The sequence below is a fragment of the Cephus cinctus genome, unplaced genomic scaffold (assembly GCF_000341935.2).
Source record: "Cephus cinctus unplaced genomic scaffold, Ccin1 Ccin1_scaffold0680, whole genome shotgun sequence".
NCBI lineage: Eukaryota > Metazoa > Arthropoda > Insecta > Hymenoptera > Cephidae > Cephus > Cephus cinctus.
In genome coordinates, this window is record NW_014333305.1 from 65,371 (window position 1) to 85,659 (window position 20,289).

Consider the following 20,289-nt stretch of genomic DNA (forward strand, 5'->3'; position numbering starts at 1 on the left):
GTTCTGACGATCCTAACTCGTTCGTCTGCCTCGAGTCCGTAAGAGATCAGTTCCCAGACGACTCACTCGAGTCACCACCATCGCACCATCACCCAGTACCACCTCCATCTCCACCGCCGTCATCATCACCATCATCATCGCTCCTGTACTCATTGACGTGGTATCCTGAAACGGCGTACGAACCTCTTTATTATTAAATTAATTTACTTCCTCTACCATTATCAATTATTATTATTGTTATTCACGAGTCCCTCTTACCGCGTCCCGAAGCACACGAATACACACCCAGTGGAGCTGGAACTTGCATCAAGTCTGAGGGAACCCGGCTGATGTCTGTCGCAGAGTCCGTTAAGCACGAAGGGAACAACCAGGAGGAGAGGGCTTCCTACTACGTCGGCGAACTCCTGGTGCGCCGGAAGAGCGAGGGCAGCGACACCATACCGACGCGGGCCGTCGCCAAGGCTTCCAATCTTCGCCACAGAAGAGTCTCCTTCGACAGCCAAGAGAACGGCACCGCCGAGAAGATCATACGCTGCAGGAACAACAAGTGCACCAATTCAGCGACCGCTGCCGAGGCCAAGAAGATCTACAAGAGCTGTCACAACTGTACGTGTCTTTATTGCTCCAGGGAATGTCGAAGGGCGCATTGGCAGAGGCACAGAAGGACCTGCCTCTACTCCAGGGCGGGTGCACTCTGCAGAGAGGTCCTGTCTTCGGCCAAGGAGGATCAGGGCACTCTCGGGCACGTATCCGCCCTGGCACGACGGGGTTACGCCTCCCATGGACGTGGCGCTGTCAAGTGCTTCTTCTCCAGCCCGGAAGCCGCTGAGAAGTTCATCGAGAATGGCTTCGTCGATCTGGGCGAGCCGACCTACGTCAGGTGGTCGGATTTGCTACCCAGCGAAATGGGCGCTGAACTCTTCGCCGAGGTGATGAAGCTCTGCAAGTCGTACAATCCTGACACGCGACTCGTCCTCTACGTTGCTGTCTGCGTCGTCAGCGAGGTTCCTACCAGCGGGGCTGTCAAGTGGGAACGTCAGCTGGTCTCCAGATGTGCCAAGCTTCGTTTGGACGCCGTCTCCAGGCAAACTGGAGCCACTGTCAACGTTAACGTACCATCTAGACAGACTGCCAGTTCACCCTGCAATATCACCCGCGAGATGGACTCACCGGAAACTCTTGTTCTCACCTCTTTTCCTGGTAGCAATGGACAGAACACACCTCAGCGCGCCCGGGAGATCAGCTTCACGAATATACAGCGACAGCTACGTCTACGCGGTGTCTCGCTTCGGAGACACTTCCCTCAGGTCTACAAGAAACTTTGCTCATACGTCGACGGCTCCGTGGACAAATTTGCACCGGTCACCATCTACCCCAGGGATCAGGCGTCGGGGAAGAGCTTCATGTGTATCATAATGCTGGACGCCGAGCCGGAACGACTTCAGCTCCTACCTACGGACTCCTCGAGGGTCAGGACGGTCGATATTAGCATAGAACAGGAATAAACCTTGTTAGGACGATTATATTATAGATATTTATATGTCTTTTGGGAGCAGATCGTCTTTGCTTTTGTTCCGTCAATTGGATTCATTGGGCGACTGGATTTTTTAGATTGGATTTTAATTTGATATTTTTACTTAGTATTTTTCATCTGCTTGTCAGGTTCGCGCGAACGTAGGTTATAGTACATATTTTAGATAACCATTATAAATCGTCACTGTCCGAGTACGTTGTGAGGTTATGCGGTATTTTTATGCCGTCTAAATTTAAAATCAACTTTCGGTACGCGGTACTTGTTTCCTTTATTAATAAGAATTAATGCGGAACAAAAGATAAATTCGATCGAATTTCTTACGATGAAAGTCTTTGCTCACGAATCAAATCCTCTTGTACTTCTCGTTTATCGCTCGAAGACTGTGCGTTTGGTGACGTCATATTGGATTAAAAATACCTTTACGAACGTCATCGCGTGATTCGTTAATATTTTTTGTTTTCAAATCTCAATTTTATACTTCGCACTTCGCGTACTCTACTTCGTGACTCTCGAGGAATCGTCCGTTAAAATAAGTATGGAAGGAAAACTCGACCTCCGGTGTTGGGGACACTGTGCCAAAGACTTGAGAAACGTTAATTTCCAACAAATGGTACCGATCGAGACATGCCAAAAAAATAAGTATGAGAGAGTAAAGATCAAAAAATATATATGAAAGAAGATGAAAAAGTTCCACGAATTATTTATCAGTGGAAATATTTTTCTCTTTGACGCCATTCCATTCCCGTTCTTCTGGGTAGTCCTCGTATCTTGATCGTTAGCATTTACCAACCAAAAATTGCTACTACAACATCGGATTAATAAACGCGTAGGACCAACCCAACTAGTCGTTCAAAGAAATAGATAATGAATTGTTAAACTACAGCCCTTAACCATTATAACCCCTTTCCCCTCTAGCGTCTGTTTTTGTTCCCACGCTCCCACCCTTCCCTTTTCCTCTTCCGAGTATATAGTATAATATAAGTAATACACAGTGTCGCTGGATAGATACGAGAGATAACGGGATACACAAACACGGGAAATTATTAGTGCCAATAATTGCGAAACAGTGCAAAAAAAATACACGAGGGGCTCGCCGATGTTTTGGCAGAAAATCGTCATGACGGTTAAAGAAGAAAAAGAGAAAGAAAGAGAAACGATGGTTTTACGACGATCTAACGAGAGTAACGGTTATTCTTATATGGTAAATATATATATAACATTGGAAATAGCCTGAATAAAGCATATACAGTGTAGGTATATATAAGATTCAGTTATAGGTATATATTGTATATTGCTACGAATAGAGTTTATCTATTGGTTTACTTGTTGCGATATTTATCTACTCTCGAGATATACGTATTTGCGATTGGTTGATTTGAATAATGGCGGGATCGTGGAGCTCGTAAAAAGTGTATCGTGTAACGACATTAAAATTTCGACTTTTTTATAGACTGTACGAATACATTTTTTATGTTGTTATATGTGTGTATAGTGGTTACGGTTGCTTGCCTGTGTTAATACTCTGATAATTATTGTATTTGAATTTTATTCTCATTTGTATAAGATTGTCGCAACTTACGAGTCCACGATCCACGGCCGGTATGACGACGTTATGTCTGAATTATTCTTGCCAAAGGCATTATATTTAGATTCGATAATTCGAAATCGATGATTTGTCGAAGTAAAAGAAATATGATCTTGAGCTAACGATCCGTCGTGACGCGTCATCAGTCTGACTTTCTATAGATTGACACTGTTGAATTCTTCATAGTTCCTTTATCCTATCTATGAGAAGAAGAAGAGACAAGACAAAAAGAAAATAACACGTTGGACGTATTGATTATGTATTTAAATATTCTAGCGTTGTATTGTATTATCGCAGGATAAATTAATTCGTGTTGTTCGTCGCGCTCTGCACGGCGAAAGTCGTAATTGATTTTAAAAATGGCGCCACTTCGAATAGCCGTCGCGTCAATTCGTACGTTTCATGGGAATCGAGTTCAAGAATATTTCTATGCGATTCACTTTACCTTCGAATTCTATCTGTCATTTATCTCACTCCTGTTATACCTGTCATATTTTAATTACTAAACTCTCCTATTTCTGCAGATATCTTACGATCGAAAGTTTGTCAATAACTGTTGCGTATTTGATTCGGTGATATTTTTGATGGAAATAAACTTTGCGTTGTATTTAAAATATTTATTTTGTTCGGAAATAATCGACGTGGCCAGAATGCGTATTTATTTTAGAAATGAGTTACATGTATATGGATATTGGTACGAAATAGAAATCAAAGAAAAAAGTTAATTGCGGTATGATCCGCGCGTATATCGAGGGATTTTCAATAATTAATACTAATGAAGGAAAGATTGAAGAGCAAACGTTTTTAATTATGCGACGTCCAATATGACGAGCGTTATGCGAAATTATCATTTTAACCAATATTTATCGGTGCTATCATGTGCTACCATTGTTTTCGCATCTGTGTATGTCTCAATTTTTCAAATAAAATGTTAATTTTATTACAAATGCATTATTTGTACCTTTCACGATTTATATTAAAATCTTGAAATTTGTAACCGTGGGGAAAAAACGTGTCAGTTTGAAATGTAACTTTTGTGTTTCGGTAGCTAATGTTTTTTTTATTAACGTAAATGTTTATTCTCTACTTATTGTTGACGATATGGCGTATTAAAAATGGAAATATCAATCTGTCGTTTACCTTGCTGATTGCAGGTCACGCCAGTGCTGCACAAGCAGTGTGCGCAAGCTTTGACAGGCGATTGTGCGGCAGTACGGAATCGCTCGTGGTGGTCTTTATTTAATTGTTCTAAAGAATTCGTTACATATCTATAAAATAAGAACCATACATCTTTTTTGAAGTCCCAGTGAGTTTATTACACTTTTTTCAACGTTCAACACCTTTTAAAAAGTTTGCTGGACGTGTCAAAGTATCAGTCTTCTTGTTGATAGGAAAACAATATTTTGCTTACTCAGTAATATATTATCAAAGTAATTTGAATTATCAAAATACTGTGGTGAGATTGCAACTTAGAAGCATGTCATCGGTAAGTTTCTAATACTATTAAACTTTGTTATTTAAGTAATAAGATGGAAATTGGCTGAATCGAAATTGAGGTTAAGTTTACTATTTTTGTTATGATTAAATTTTCGTACTGACACTTGGCAACAGAATTTTACAAATAAGTCTACTACGAACTTCTATGAGGAAACAAGTAATATATGTATAATTGGTTTAAAAGACTTTTTATGATGTTTTTAGGAATTGAAGAAGTTTTTGGTCAAACTCTTAAACAGTGTCGAGGGTTTACACAGTATACTGATCACTGATCGTGATGGTGTACCTGTTATTTCTGTAGTAAATGAAAAAGCACCAGAGTTAGCTACACGTGCAAGTTTTTTATCAACTTTTGGTATGGCTACAGATCAAGGCAGTAAACTTGGTCTTGGGAAGAATAAAGCTCTCATATGCATGTACAGCAGTTATCAGGTAAAATATTGTTTAGATACAATTTAATTAAATATTTATAATTATTTTATTAAGTTTGCAGAAAGGATATAGCAAGTTATATTTTTAATTTATATGAAAATGTGTTACATTGTGATAGTTTATTTATTTGGTGAACTTATTGTAGGTAGTCCAAATGAATAAGTTACCATTGGTGGTCAGTTTTATTGCCTCCCATAATTGTAATACTGGACATATTCTTTCATTGGAAAACAAAATTGATCCAATTCTTAGTAGTTTAAAAAATGCAGTAGTGGAAGCTTGATGGTTGCCTGTTGTACATTATGGGTGATAAACAAGAATGCAACGAGGCCTACAAACCAATGAAATTTATAGCTGAGGATTGTGCAAATCAATATAAGCAGTCGCATTATGAATCATGCGAATGGAATCAACAGCATCGCAGTTAAAATTTAGCTGAGCTGTGTAGTTCAAAGAATATTATCTAGCCCTAAAATTCTCACCCATACATATAACTATTTCCCACTACCATTGCCAAACAGCTCAACCAAATTTTTAACTGCAATCATTTATATGAATTATGTAAATTTTATGTGAAAAAAAATTATTGTCTACACTTATCAAGCTATTGCTGTGTATATCGTTTAAAAAATATAGTAATAAATTTATACGAGATATTACATCTTATTTGACAGTTTTTTCATAGAGCTTTTATAAATCACACAAATGCCGTTTACAATTCATAAACGAGTGGCTTTCCTTCTAGACCATTCAATATATTTTGAGCGGCTACAATTGCCATATCGTTCCGTGTCTTCACTGTTGCACTACCCAAGTGTGGGATCACAACTGCAAAACAAAAATAAACTTCATGTTATGAACACTTGTTTTACCAATTTTACTTTTAAATAAACAAACCAGCGTTCGGCAGCTTAAGAAGTTCATGATCAGGTGGCAGTGGTTCCGGATCCGTCACGTCGAGTCCAGCAGCAAAAATAGTTTTATTGCGAAGAGCCCTAACAAGAGCATCAGTCTTCACCACTGCTCCTCTACCAATGTTTACAAAAACAGCAGTCTGTTTCATTTTTGCAAAAACAGCATCATTAAAGAGTCCACGCGTCTCATTAGTCAACGGCGTGGCAACAATGACAAAGTCACTCTGTTCCAGGAGATCATCCAAGGATAAGAATACTGCGCCAATCTCATCTCCTAGGTTTGCATAAAAAGAAAAATAATCCCACCCGATTAACATAGGCAAAATCATAAATTGATAAGAATAAATTATTTGTATACTACAGAATTCAACAATTATTTCCAACTAATTTCTAATCAATGTATTAGTTATAATCTCACCAGATTTCTTTCTTGAATGTCCAGTGTAAACGAAGCGGCCCACTTCGAAACATTTTAATCGGTTGGCGATCTGGAGGCCGATTTTACCCAGGCCAACAATACCAACAGTTGAACCGCGTAAATCACGACCAAGTAGCCACTGGGGTCTTCTTTCAGTAGCACCTCTGTATTAGCAAGATAGAAAAAAATAGAACAACACTAAAAAAAGTAATTGCAAGAGTAATTATTCAGATATAATTCCAAACTATAATACTATTCGACCTGAACCCGTGGGTTGTTGGCCGAGAGTTAGGGGGGTTCAATGTCGTACATAAGAATAACGTTGCAACGCTGTGCTCAGTCTTGTCAGTACCGTCATCGCTACCGGATGCTCTGTTGCTCTTGAGTGTTTTTTTTTCTAATGATCATCGGATACAGCTTAACGTAAGTCTCTGATTCTCTTTATTAATTTCTCTTTGCTGCTGTCTATGCAATATTTCATAGGAAACCATGCCTTACTGTTCCAAAAGAAGTCGTCCTTCGTGCGCTCTTCTTGAAGCATTTAACGTTAACATTACAGCGATTTCAGCAACTGCAGCGCTCAATACTTCTGGTGTGTGACCAACTTTAATACCTCTTCGTTTAATTTCTGGTACGTCAAGGTGATCGTATCCAGCAGACATAGTAGATACCACTTTCAAGTTTGGTCCTATAATAGATATAAATAATGCAATAAATAAATTTTTATCAAAGTCTTAAAACACTAATCAATGCCTGAAAGATAAAATGATATGTTGTTCTAATAAGCTCAAATATTTTTAATATGTCTATTAGAATTTGATTAGATATATTAGAATTGATACACCCAAGAGGAAATCAAACACAATTGAATTCTCTATGTTCTAGAATTAATGAAGTTACACAATTATTTTGGCCAATAATATTCCAATATTGTAAATCAATGATACACTAGTCATATCCTAACGATAAATTATTGATAGATATATTATTACGTATAATGTATATTACCAGCAATATCAAGAAATGCGGTATTAATATTAGTATGACCACTAAGAAAAATTGCATCGTGTCCAGGAACGGCTTGGCGAACATCATCGTTATTGCTTATAACCTTTTGAATGACAGTCACTTCACATCTGTAAATATTTTACTCGGCATTAATATTTTATATTTTATTTTAATTAATTAACTTTCGTCGGCTACTTACTTCGTGAGCAGTAAATCTATTCCAGCCTGCGGTGTGTCGCTACTTGTTACCAAGACTCGTGGCTTTCCCATTTTTTCTTTTTCAAACAAGTATTAATCAATTCAACTGCGATTCGACTTACTGATAGATTTTCTGCCAACTACTTGAAGTCACGAATGATTCTCTCATTATATAATGACGGCGATGGCTTTAATTCTCTGCCATATTATTGGGCATACTGATATCAAAAGTAGGAAACCGCAATTAGACAGGAGGAAGTTTTATCAGTCTGAAAATACGGGAATTTAATTTAATAACACTTGATACCTATTATATAATTGTAATAACTATTCCTATCTAAGGACATATCATAGTATAGATTGGTATTTTTTTTTCTCAATTGAAAGATATAATCTGTTCGAGTATAAATGTTTATCGTAGGGACTATGAATATTTGAGAATATTTGGATTGATTCTAATTTTTATTTTTTTGGTATCTGTTGATATCAATTAACCTCATACACAAATATTTGTAAGATGATCCAAACGGGATATCCGCATGATGTTTTTCGTTATGGAATTACGTGCTTGAAAATATTTTTAATGTAGCGGATTTGGTGGTTTAATTGTAATTCTTATTTTTATAGATTCTGACAATCCACATTTATATTATACATATATGTATGCATACACATGTTACACCGTAAACCGAATGGTAGTTGCCTGATTGTTTTATGCTTTAAAACATTGTGGAATAATGTGCTTGACATATTAACAATTTCAAAGAAATGGCTGCTTTAATGAAAAAACGTGTTTTAGCAGAATTTACTCAAAGTCAGGTATGTTAATATTTAATTAAAGCTGAATTATTTATATTAAATGAATCCGTTCGTATAGGTTAGGTTTTTTTAGATATATGTATATATGTGTGAATTATATTGTTGTACCCGGTTGTATGCATGTACTGTACCCGGTTGTATGCATAGATCATGCGGTTCATTGTTTCTTATTAATATTCATAAATGTGTTAAGACGTTACTAAATAAATATATACATGGGATTAATTTAACTTATAGGTAATTACTAGCGAACCACCAGCAAAACGTTTGCGAACATTAAGACTTTCCTCCACTGGAGGTAGTAAGAATGGTGTGGGTACGGAAGGCAGTTCCTCATTGGCATATATAGAATTATTAGAAAAATGTAAAGGTGGTAACGATGCATTGCAATTACTAGTTCGCATATCAGACACTGTTTCATATATTCCATCTGAAGACGTTCCATTGGCAGTGAAGAAGCTAGCCGAAAGATATGCTGTAGAATCAGAGGCTGCAGTACGTGCAAAGATCCTCTGGATATTTGCAGAGTTAGGAGAAGTGACTACTGACAGTGCGGAAAAGGCACATATTGTCAATGAAACTGCTACCTTTTTAAAAACAGAGGAATCTCACAGAGTTAAAAGTCAAGGTCTTGCTACACTTTTGAAATTGGGAGATTACCATAGGTACTATATAAAACAAATAGCTTTATAAAATAGCAAAAGTATAGAATACAAAATACCATTTTTATTTTCACAGATCTATTGTGTTACAAACTGCACGAGAACATTTACCAGATACCTGGCACGGTGTTCAGACGCGATGTCTCATGATAATAGGACGTTATTTATCAGTGAACGCAGCAGAAGAGATGCTTGCTCTTGTAGGCAACTATTCTCATTCTCAGGATCCAAGAGTGCGAGCACAGGCCTTCGAAACAATGGCAGAGCTTCACTCTCTTCGAGGCTGCAGGCTTCCAGCAAGCTTCTTCTCGGAGGCTTGTGAAGCTCTACGTGATGACTACGAGATTGTACGCCCAGCTGTCCTTAAAATAATTTGGTTACTTGGAAAAGAGTATCCAGACAAGTATGATTAATTTCAACTAACTGCTAGGTAACAACTAGAAGAAAAAAATGAATCATATTCATATTCCACAGTTTACTTCCTGGTGGCGATGGTGAAGAGCAACGAATGGTCGACTGTGCCTTTTCTCGTATATGTGCTCTGATGGGAGACTTATCACCACGTGTCAGGGCAGCCGCCATGTCCTTGCTGGGTACAATGAAAGGAGTCTCGCGTCGATACATAGAACAGGCACTGGATAAAAAGCAGAAAAGAGTCGAAGACGAAGGATCGGAAGTTGAGGAAAGAAGCGCATCCTGTGGAGCATTTATTCATGGACTGGAGGATGAATTTCTCGAGGTATAATAAACTTAATTATGATTAATCTCATGGATTCTTTAATTTATAATTATCCTCAGGTCCGTACGGCAGCAGTGGAAGCACTGTGTACTCTCTCATTAGAACAACCTGCCATAGCCCGCATATCTTTGGATTTCATGGTGGATATGTTTAACGATGAGATTCAAGACGTCAGAATAAGGGCAATTGAATCTCTAAGAAAAATATCGGCCAGTGTTACACTCCGGGAGGATCAGCTAGAAACTATTTTAGGAGCACTGGAAGATTTCTCTGGTGAAGTTAGAGAGGGTTTACATGCCACGTTAGCAGCGAGTCGCTTAGCCACTCGCAATTGTCTTCATATGTGTGTTAATCGTCTTCTTGACAATCTAACCCGTTATCCACAAGATAAAGAAAGTATTAGGAGCTGTTTAGCTGCTTTGGGAGCTTCCCATCCGTACCTAACATTACCTTTGGTACCACAACTGCTGGGACGACATCCATTTTTCGATATGCCCGAACCAGACGTCGACGAACCTTCGTGTATCCTTTTATTGTTTTATTAGAAAAAATAGTAGTGTGAAATATCAAAATTATTTAATTTCTTTAATTGATTGTAACAGATGCAAGTGTTTTGGTATTGTTATTCAATGCTGCCTTACACTGTCCCAGCATGCATGCACTATTTACAGAGCATGCGGCTAAGCATTACCATTACCTAAGGGATACTATGCCTCATTTGGTACCACGATTGAAACCTACTTTGACACATGGTCCAAATCTTGGCAATAAACCTGTAGAAGATGAGAAGACTAGAGACATACGTGGTCGAGAGTTCCTGGAAAGGATGGTATGTGGTGTGGAGGGTGCAAGACCTGGTGGAAGGGTCCATACACAGCTTTTGGAAGCTGCCGCAATGGATTTGGATCGACTGGCTGAGATGGATTCAACGATGGAAGGAGCAGCTCGTTTTACAGCTTTATATATACGGTGTCTTCTTCTACTTAAATCTGTCGTTAAGGAATTGTCAATCTCTGCTTCGAGTGCAGCTTCGCCTGATTCTGATTCGAATTCGGCCAATAACGTCTCCGCTCTTCTTGAGCATACACAAAAGTAAGAAAGATTTAACATAAATTTCAATTATCACTTAACTCAATAATTGATTCATATATGGATGTTAAAAATATAATTTATTCAGATTGCAAAGATTATTCAGCGGATTAGGGGAGACTGAGATGATTCTGGCGAATGACGTATGGCTCAAGGCTTTGGCCTTAGAATTAATCAGAGTCACCAGAAGTGCAACAGGAAGTGCCCTTCCTCTCGCACGGCACTTCTTATCCGAGGCCGATGCTCTTCCTCAGGACTCCAGTAAATTACCACCGTTCTCAAAAGCATTGGCTCTTCAGCTTCCTTCTCTGGCGGAAGCTAAGCCAGGGACCTTGACACGTCTTCTGCTACCGTTACTACTGACGCTACCGTTGCAAGGTGAAGAGAAACTTCCACGACCATCAGCATCTACGAGACTCTGTCGGGCTCTTATCGAGGAACCTAGAGGCGATGCGGATGCTGCCCTCAAGTTCACTGGCGGCCTTCTTCTGGGTATCCCTCTAACGGCCAAGATTTTAAATCTACGCGATCCTAGCACACTACGTGTTAAACTTAGACATCCTGATCAGCAAGTGCAGCTGCTATTGCCTCGGAAATCTGATTTGAAATTACAAGGATCAGAAGAGAATGATTATAGGTTAAGGACGACTGTACTGCTGTCTCATCAAGTATGGATGGAAGCATGTAATGTTGAAATTTCATTGGCGTTGCTAGTACCATCTTCGTCGGTTTGTAACCACGCTTCTTTGGACGATCCATGTGTGATTGACTTGTGTAAACCAACCAAAGTATCCATTGCTCCCAAAGCGATCAAAAGGGGTATTTAAATGATGATGTGTATATTGTGTATACGATTTTGTAGGATATCGTTGAAAACATATTTTACTCATAAAGCAATATTATTAAGATATAATTATTTAGAGATTTGATTATAAACTACTTGAAATAAAATTCATACCACATTTATGGACTTTATTTAACACATTAAAAAGGATAGAAAATCTTGAGTTTTGACTGACAAAACTTTTATCCGATAGTCATTCAATAGCGAAACAGTCTTGACAGAAATGACGATTTTGAGATCCAATAATTATCGCCAACTTTGGAAGGAACTTCCTCTGCAAAGATTACACACAGTAAATTTTAGAGACAAGATTTTACGTTTGAATTTGGATAATATAAAGTTGTCATTTTATTACTCACCCTTGAAATGATAAATTTTGTTTTTCTTCAGGTGCTTTTCGGGCTAAACTATCAAAGGTCAGAGAAGTCTTGTTGGTCATGGCACTGAGTGATCCAAAGGTATTATTATCCGTAGAACTTCCAAATGGTGCTGGCATAGGACTTGCTCCCAATGTGTTACCGAATCCTGAATGAAATAGATTGGTAGATTAAAATACTCTCTTCTTTAAGCAGCAAAATATATAGTAAAAATATATTTAAGACCTGTAGATGCTGGAGCTCCAAATGTTGTCGTACCAAAGGTACTTCCTCCTACGGGAGAAGACATTCCAAAAATCGGTTTAGATCCAAAGGCTGGTGCTTGACCAAATGCTGCAGCAGGGGCTTGGGCGCCCATTGACGATCCTACTGGCATTCCCGGTGATGATTGTCCAGAACCTCCGAATATGGAACCCGTAGGCTTCGGTTGATTCGCATCGAAACTTCCAAACGTTGGCATGCTTGTGGGTAATTTTTCTCCAAAAGTTATGCCGGATGCTGCATTGCTGGACGCACCACCGAACATCGAGGTGGTGGAGGAGGCTGGGGAAACTTGACTGAAGATTGAAGTATTCGAGGCCGCTTGTGGAGATACGCCAAAGGACGCCGATGCAGCAGGTGCAGCAGCTTTGTTGAAGATGGAACCTGGTGAGGAGGTAGTTGCAGCACCACCAAATGCATTTGTTCCAGTAGAGCACACAGGTGGCGAGGATAGAACTCCTCCGAATAAATTTGTGCCTGAAGATGGTAGAGAAGAAGTTGCAGCACCTCCAAACATGTTTGTTCCAGACGATGAAGCCTGGGTCGATGCCGTACCGCCGAATATTCCTGAGGGTTGTGATACAGCAAGAGCAGGTGCATTGCCAAATACATTAGTCGCTGCAGATGATGTTGCAGCCAGAGCCGGTGGACTACCGAAAACTATTGTTCCTGCGGATGGGGTCGAAGTTGGAACTATTGAACCGCCGAATATATTTCCTGTAGACGTTGTGGCTGGTGCTTTGCCAAATACATTTGTGCTTGTAGATGACGCAGTGCCACCTCCAAATATATTCGTTGCTGTGGATACAGGAGCTGTGCTTCCAAAAATATTTGTCCCGGTTGACGATGTTGGGGTTGCACTAGCTGTTCCGCCGAAGATATTCGCCCCAGCGGCTGTAGTAGAGGTCGACACAGCAGAACCTCCAAATACAGTTCCGGTAGACTGAGACGAAGGAGATGCTGGTTTACTGAAGATGGACGTAGGTGAGGAAGCACTTGGTGTACCGCCAAATACATTTGTTCCCGTAGTCGATGCTGGAGTCGATACCGTTTTATTGAAAAGATTTCCACTTCCAGGTGATGATTCTGTCATTGAAGTAGCCCCACCGAATAGTGATGTGTTTGGAGCAGCAGTGGGAGACGTAGCATCTTTACCAAAAATGGGCGTTGTAAAGAATCCAGATGTTCCTGTGGATGACACTGCTGGCGATGTATCACTTATTGACATAGAAGAAAGGGAAGGGCCAGCTGCGGTAGCAGAAAAGGCAGGTAATGTTGGAGTGCTTATAGTACCTTTTCCAAAGGCAGGCGCTATCGGTGCAGCACCAGCACTAGTGATTACCGACGTCTTTGAAGTAGGGCTTCCCGCATTGCCAAGAACTCCAGCAAAGACAGAAGCTACTCCTGGACTCGCTGTTCCTTTACTAAACGGAAGTTTACTTGAAGCTCCTCCGCTGAATATGGATGCTGCGGGTGTACTACTGCTGGTGTTTCCACTGAACACGGAGGTTCCTAGACCAGGAGAAGCAGCAGTGAAAGCAAGTGTAGATGATGTTGTCGTGAGAGTAGGACCAATTGTAGGTGTCGTATTAGTTGTAACAAATGTTGAAGATTTAGAAAGTATTACTGAACTAGGAATAGTTGCGCCAAAGGCAGATACATCTGGTGCGCTCGTTCCAGGGAAAAGAAGTGTATTCATTGTCGTGAAAGCTCCAGTTGTGGCTGGTGCATTACTTGTAACATTGGCTAGTGTACTAAGCGAGCTGGTATTCTTACTGGACACTGGAGTAGACATGTTACTCTTAAGAAAAACTCCTTCGGAGGCTGAAGCAACTGGTTCCTTGGTAGATTCAGGTTTCGTCTTTGAAGAAACAGTGAATAAAGGAAATCCTGTAGTCTGTGGTTTAGATGATACCGGGGTTCTGCTTGATTGCGATGCATGGGGCGGAGTAGTCACTACAGGTTCTTTCAGAGAAGTACTGTTGAATGACAGTGCATCCATAAAAGATACATCAACAGGATCCTTAGCCTTTGGCAAGTTATCCTTTGCCGTAAAGTGTAATGGTGCATTTTGTGACTTCCCTATGGGGGTTGCAAAAGCCGCAGTATTCGATGTGGACAATACTGATGTTGATACTTTAGGCAAGGACTTAGTTAAGTCATAAGGATCCTGTGCAGGTAAGCCTGGAGAGCCCATGGACGAACTGATCCTGGCAACTATATTGTTTAATGAAGTTAGTGCATTTTCTGGAACCTCTGTAGGTGCATGAATGGGAGGTTGTGCTAATGTAACTCGTTCCACGCTAGGTGTTCTTTTAGATTTGGGTTTGCTCTCTGTCGTTACTGGAGCCATCCTGGCCAATGAAGACAAAATAGCCTTGAGCCTATCCTGTGCAGGAGTTGGATCAACAGCCTTAATCACTCTAGGTGTTGATTCTCTAAAAAGATTCCTTAATTTACGTTGCTTTTCTTCGGTGAAGTTAAACGCCTTATTGGCTATTGCTTTACAACGCGAATCTATAGCACCGCCATTAACATTCGTGGATAAAGATAGGTTCAGATTAGACATTGATGAATTTAAATCTGAAACATTGCTTCCGCGTGTAAGTGACTTCCACTTCTTGGTCTGAACTTCAATCTTTGTTTTCTCTTTGGCAATTATTTGTGTCTGACGCATTAAGCTTTGGTAGATAAACTCCAGGCTGGGTATCTTCATTTTTTCCCTCTTGTGAGATTCCTGTTCAGTCCATTCAAGGTCCAGGAATTTGGTTGCTTGGATCAGTTGGGATTGTACGTAATACATCATTCGTTGTAGCTCAGCAAGTTTGCTGGATTCACCACGATGTCTGATGGTATCACTCATATTTGTTGAATTTTTTGATTTTGTTTCCTCCGCCCAGGCAAACGACTGCAAAAGTAAAGCTTTCAAGCAGGCAACATCACTTGCTAGACTTTTTGTGGCTCCTTGAAGTTCTCTAAAGAACTCATCTATCAGCGCAACTCTTTCACTGAGAATTCTACGTTCTTCGTCTGTAATTGTTTCAAGAACAAGTGGCTCCAGTTTGGTCTTCAATTCTTTCTCGAAATGTTCCTTCTCTTCCCGAAAAGCATCAAGACATAGACTCTCATCGATAGCAGTAGTGTCCTGAACATCAGGCTCATTCAAAGGAGTAGCTTTTAATTCATTAGGTTTTGGTTTAGGTTCTATGCTTTCTGTAGGAACATTTACTGGTTTCGTTTGCTGTATAGTAACAATTGGTTTTGGTTGTTTCAGTTCAACCTGGGGAAGACTTCCAAAGAGATTTGACACCGGTGCATCTTTTGGTCTTTCTAGATTGCCTCCAGTCTGCTTTGGCAAAGGTGTACTAGTGATGCCACTGTTTAAGCTGAAGGACATCTCAGAAGGTACGATACTAGGTCTTGGTTGCTCTGAGATAGTGATTATTTCCGTAGGTGGTTTACAGATAGCAGGGCAATTGGGTTTTAGGTTTATCATATGAAAACTGCAGAGTTGTCCGGATGTGCCAAATATATGGAGCATTGGTACTGGATTAGGTAGAGTGCTCTCCGTACCCCAAGGTAATTTCACAGTGGAGGATTTATCCACAGCTAAACCAACTGGATAACTTTCGCGTCTCTTGATGAAGGGTAGCTGAGCTCTACCATTGTCTACCAACTGCCACTGCACCCAGGTGGTTCCAGAATCATGAGTTCCTAATATAGCTATTTCACTGCTGCTACTACTGGCAGCTATGATGATATCCCACTCCGGTATGTGTTCGAAATAATACCGGGGAGTGCTTTCAGCACCCTCGGCTTCTGGCATTCCATAAGTTATGTCGTCATAGCAAGTAAAAATTCCACTGGCTGCACCTTTCGGTGCGTCGACTATTAGTACATTGATCCTTTGTTCGTTGGGGTCTAGGTATGCAGCACAAAATTGGTAATTACTGATCCATAATACTGCTATTATTTCTCCAATGCTTGGCGACGGGCTCAGAATTGTTCTGGCAATTTTTAAATCCGGCTTTAGTTGCACGATATTACCATTCTTGCAACCTACTGCAAGCTGTTTGCCCTTCGGACTCCATGCTGCGCAGAGTGCCTCGACTCCAGCTATTCTTTCAAGTCCTGACAAACCCACACCTCCCTTTCCATCGCCCTTTATTTGAAAACTACCAATTGTGTGGTCACTTGTTATTGTACAGAGCATTCCTGGTATGCAAGGATTCCATCGGATATCAAAGACAAAGACATTTTCATTCGAAGGAGATAATCGAATCTCTTGCAATAGTTCTAGTTGCTGAAACATGAAGTTTTGAATAACATAAGTTGTGGAATAACTAAAATATAATGTAACAAAGTAATATTCTTTGAAATGTATTCTAGATCAAATGAAAATGATCCTCAAGAAATTAAGAAATATTGAATCAAAAGTAAGACTACTTAACTAACAAAATAAAAGGAAAAAATTCTTACATTCTTTACAAGAGAGGCTGCATTGTATATTGAGGCTGCTGGTTGAGAGAACGTAACTGCCAAGTACGAACAGTCACAGTTGAGAGTAATGCGGGAAATAGTATTTGGAAAAGCATGTTCCAATTTCCGTTCAGTGCCATCAATACCAGGTTTCAATATGGTAATTTTATTGCTCCAAGCTACATAGAGTAAGCCTCTTTTCCCATCAGCAGCCACAAGACTACATGATGTGGGAATTGTTGTAAAGGCATCACATAACTGTTCAACACCTGATTGTTTGAACTGAAAATCCTAAATAAAAATATAAACTTTTTTGTAAGTAATGCAATGATATACTGTTAGATTAATAATGTAAATTCAATATTAACAGTATTTCAAGTCATTTACACTGAAGAGGTTACGTTCGATTATAGGAATTTTGCAAATTTCATATATCTATAGCTTTGTAAAACTAACATTTGAATCTACATAATTTAAGGAACTTTATCATTATTACAAAACGTATTATTCAAACAAATTTGAAATTACGTATCCAAGGTAGTTAAGATAAACATAACAAAACATTACCTTTACAGTATAATAAAATAAGACATACCTGTATATCTTGGGGATCGGGTGGATTCTTCATTGTTTAATTATTACGTAAAATGCGGTGCACAGTATAAAACGAAGGTAAATAGCACAAACATCAATATAATTATTCTTTAATAAACCAACGTTACACTACGTTAACCACGGTAAAGTAACACATGTGATCCGCATAGGCTGAGAAAACGCGGCAAATATAATGGTGAGATTCCAAATTATTAAAATAGTTATACCAAATTCAATTGTTTATTTGAATAACAGGTGTTGATTTTAACAATTTGATGTGGCGAGATAAAATTTTAATCCACAAAACATTCAGTATTTTGTTGTCTAACTTATCTCACTATTTATCATCTAGCGGTAATACATTTTATTTTGAATCCTTGCACCATAATTATAGCATATCACATTCGTCTAATTTAATCATTGTACCACTAGATAGGGACGCGTTATGAAATTTGGCACTGTCAATATTCTGTAAGAGCAACCTCGCCTGTTTCCTTGGTTTAAAATTGTCTATGTCGTTCAAGAATCGGAACGTGCACATATGACGAAAGATGCATCTTCCCCTAAGTATGATAGTTTATACAAATAAAAAAATTCGGACAGGAACATGTAGAGCAAGTACAAATCTAAAAATTTCTCATCAGAGTGGGAGCGCGTTCGTCGGGTGTATCAGTGAAGTAGGGATTATATTCATATAAGCGCCTACGCAGGCCCGAAGCTATCATTTGCTTTGTGCTCTCATTCCTCCAAGAGCAAGTCTCTCATACTGAACTCCTCGATTCTGTCAACCTATTGAAATCTTTGCTTCCTATTTTCCTTATTCATTTCCTATTTGCACCCATATTTCTTTACCTCAACTTCTACTTCATTTCTTTCATTTTTATTTGTTTCTCTTTATTTCCTTAACTTTCCTGATAACGTTATATCCTTATATCTTAATTGCATTTTCGCGGGGAGCATCTTTTTTAGTTCCGAAAAATTGCCAACCTTTTTCTTTTTCTATATTTATTTCTTCCTTAATTCCTTATTTCTTTATCTTACATTCTTTACTTTCTTATTTATCTCTTTCCTCATTTCTTCCACACTTTTGTAACTCTATTCCTTACTTTTTCACTTCTTGACTTCTTTATTTCTATCTTCCTTTCTGCCTTCTCGTTTTACTCTATTCCCCCCTCACTTTCCATTGTGCTTACAGGTGCTTTAACAGGATACTTGATATTTTCTAAAACATAACAAAGACAATTAATAACGTAGAAATCAATAAGTGTTCTATTACAATATAATGTACAAACGTTAATTAAATAAAAGATACAAAGCTGTTTTCTCCATTATTATTTATCCTTATTCCAAGTAAAGAGGTTACACACTACATCCAAACCATGAAGTCTTTGTGTTTCACTCTGTTCCCTCTCACTTTCCATTGTGTATGTCTTGCTTGTCTTATTCCTTTGGTCGGGTCCCTTACCCTTCTTACTTTTCTTACTTTTTCGAGTGTTCCCTTTTGTTGCTCCTCCCGAATAATCTCGTTCCCGTGCACACGGTTTACGCATTTTCTTCTCTCCTTTTTCCCTCAATCCTTACCATCTCTCTTCTTCACTCTTTCTTTTTAACAATCTTCCTCTTTTTCCCTTCAACAACATCTACCTTGACTGCTGTCACCAAACGTTTCTACTCAATTTCCGAATCTCCTATTCCTCTCTATGTCTCCATCACTCTCCTCCTGGTATATCTCCTTAAAAACTAAGTTGTTAAAAAGTCCTTTGGAAAAGGGAAACCAAAGTGGCAGCGCATATAACATACCACACGTATATTATATTGCAGTGATATATGTAATATATCTTTAATGGTACTGTTATTACAAATCTTTCGCGGGCTGTATGTGTATGTCTGTATGCATTCTTGCACTTTGTATACTATGTACTATGTATGTCTGTATGTATGTTTGTACATACATACAGTATGTATGTTGTATGTTTATACATACTGTATCATTATTACGTTTGTCCAATAAATTATCTTTAAACACATATACACGTTGATATTCTTTTGCCCTATGCGAATGTCCCAGAGTACGAGTGAGTTCTGTCTCTCTCTTACTTTCCTCCATCATAACAACATCCTTTTCCTCCTCCTCGTGCCTTATGCTTCGACACCCCTTTCCTGCTATGCTCCATTTTCTCGATCATCATGTCCATTCCACCTCTGCCATATTATCCGCATTCTGACTTCGCTTTTCCTTTATCAATACAATCTTCTAAAAAAATGAATTCTCCTAGTCATTTGCTTAGCCCTATGTTACCCGATATTCTTATTTAGTCTGTGCATCCTGCCTTAATATTTGTTATCTTGAAAAGCATACGGTTACATAGGCTTCAGTCTATTCTTGAATTTTGAAATTATCAAGCATTCATAGTAAAGAAATTCCATTAGTTCGAATTTTAACCGATAAGAGGGCAGCACCTCCTGGGCATGATAAGTGGCGCCATCTCTGAGAGAACGAGTGAACTTTCTCGGATAAAGTATTCCGAATTCAATTTTAAAATCTCATCGTCGAAATTTCAATAAGTAAAATTCTTATTAAAGTATTCGCATTAGTTCAAATTTTCGCCGATAAGAGGGCAGCACCTCCTGGGCATGATAAGTGGCGCCATCTCTGAGAGAACGAGTGAACTTTCTCGGATAAAGTATTCCGAATTCAATTTTAAAATCTCATCGTCGAAATTTCAATAAGTAAAATTCTTATTAAAGTATTCGCATTAGTTCAAATTTTCGCCGATAAGAGGGCAGCACCTCCTGGGCATGATATGTGGCGCCATCTCTGAGAGAACGAGTGAACTTT

The 20,289-nt window shown here is 39.0% G+C and overlaps 5 protein-coding genes across 23 annotated transcripts in view; 3 read left to right on the top strand and 2 right to left on the bottom strand.

Annotated features, from left to right (window-relative positions):
- Window positions 1–4,059, top strand: part of LOC107269608 — a 35,152-nt gene extending 31,093 nt beyond the window's left edge. For 11 of the 15 annotated variants that reach the window (XM_025086915.1, XM_025086912.1, XM_025086916.1 and 8 more), the window contains one exon: window positions 271–4,059. In XM_025086915.1, coding sequence (XP_024942683.1) covers window positions 271–1,505 — 1,235 coding nt within the window. In that variant the 3' untranslated portion in view covers window positions 1,506–4,059. The remainder of the gene's footprint in view (window positions 1–270) is intronic. The other 4 variants (XM_025086914.1, XM_025086917.1, XM_015743666.2 and 1 more) reach the window with 2 other exon arrangements.
- A 199-nt stretch (window positions 4,060–4,258) lies between these two features.
- On the top strand, window positions 4,259–5,714 carry LOC107269625 (ragulator complex protein LAMTOR3-A). Of its 2 annotated transcripts, XM_015743707.2 has the most exons (4): window positions 4,259–4,425; window positions 4,511–4,605; window positions 4,821–5,048; window positions 5,194–5,714. In XM_015743707.2, the coding sequence occupies exons 2-4, from the start codon at window positions 4,597–4,599 to the stop codon at window positions 5,329–5,331; spliced, it is 375 nt and encodes a 124-aa protein (XP_015599193.1). In that variant the 5' UTR covers window positions 4,259–4,425; window positions 4,511–4,596; the 3' UTR covers window positions 5,332–5,714. The 2 variants fall into 2 exon arrangements, with proteins under 2 accessions (XP_015599193.1, XP_024942720.1); XM_025086952.1 differs by having other exon boundaries at window positions 4,259–4,605.
- On the bottom strand, window positions 5,645–7,728 carry LOC107269619 (glyoxylate reductase/hydroxypyruvate reductase). The gene is made up of 6 exons (XM_015743696.2): window positions 7,588–7,728; window positions 7,389–7,516; window positions 6,879–7,068; window positions 6,381–6,544; window positions 5,946–6,236; window positions 5,645–5,876 (listed from the first exon to the last, which is right to left on the bottom strand). Exons 1-6 carry the CDS (start codon window positions 7,656–7,658, stop codon window positions 5,761–5,763), a joined length of 960 nt encoding a protein of 319 aa, XP_015599182.1. The 5' UTR covers window positions 7,659–7,728; the 3' UTR covers window positions 5,645–5,760.
- Window positions 7,678–11,859, top strand: LOC107269610 (integrator complex subunit 4). Of its 2 annotated transcripts, none has more exons than XM_025086924.1 (8): window positions 7,678–7,816; window positions 8,214–8,405; window positions 8,643–9,070; window positions 9,144–9,470; window positions 9,542–9,806; window positions 9,866–10,328; window positions 10,409–10,898; window positions 10,984–11,859. In XM_025086924.1, the coding sequence occupies exons 2-8, from the start codon at window positions 8,355–8,357 to the stop codon at window positions 11,720–11,722; spliced, it is 2,763 nt and encodes a 920-aa protein (XP_024942692.1). In that variant the 5' UTR covers window positions 7,678–7,816; window positions 8,214–8,354; the 3' UTR covers window positions 11,723–11,859. The 2 variants fall into 2 exon arrangements, with proteins under 2 accessions (XP_024942692.1, XP_015599164.1); XM_015743678.2 differs by lacking the exon at window positions 7,678–7,816 and adding an exon at window positions 7,822–7,906.
- On the bottom strand, window positions 11,842–19,323 carry LOC107269609 (nuclear pore complex protein Nup214). 3 transcript variants are annotated; one of them, XM_015743677.2, is made up of 6 exons: window positions 17,452–19,323; window positions 16,857–17,147; window positions 13,671–16,680; window positions 12,342–13,565; window positions 12,099–12,264; window positions 11,842–12,013 (listed from the first exon to the last, which is right to left on the bottom strand). In XM_015743677.2, the coding sequence occupies exons 1-6, from the start codon at window positions 17,482–17,484 to the stop codon at window positions 11,986–11,988; spliced, it is 4,752 nt and encodes a 1,583-aa protein (XP_015599163.1). In that variant the 5' UTR covers window positions 17,485–19,323; the 3' UTR covers window positions 11,842–11,985. The 3 variants fall into 3 exon arrangements, with proteins under 3 accessions (XP_015599163.1, XP_024942691.1, XP_015599162.1); XM_025086923.1 differs by having other exon boundaries at window positions 12,342–13,577; XM_015743676.2 differs by having other exon boundaries at window positions 12,342–16,680; window positions 17,452–19,322.
- Window positions 19,324–20,289: the final 966 nt, after the last annotated feature.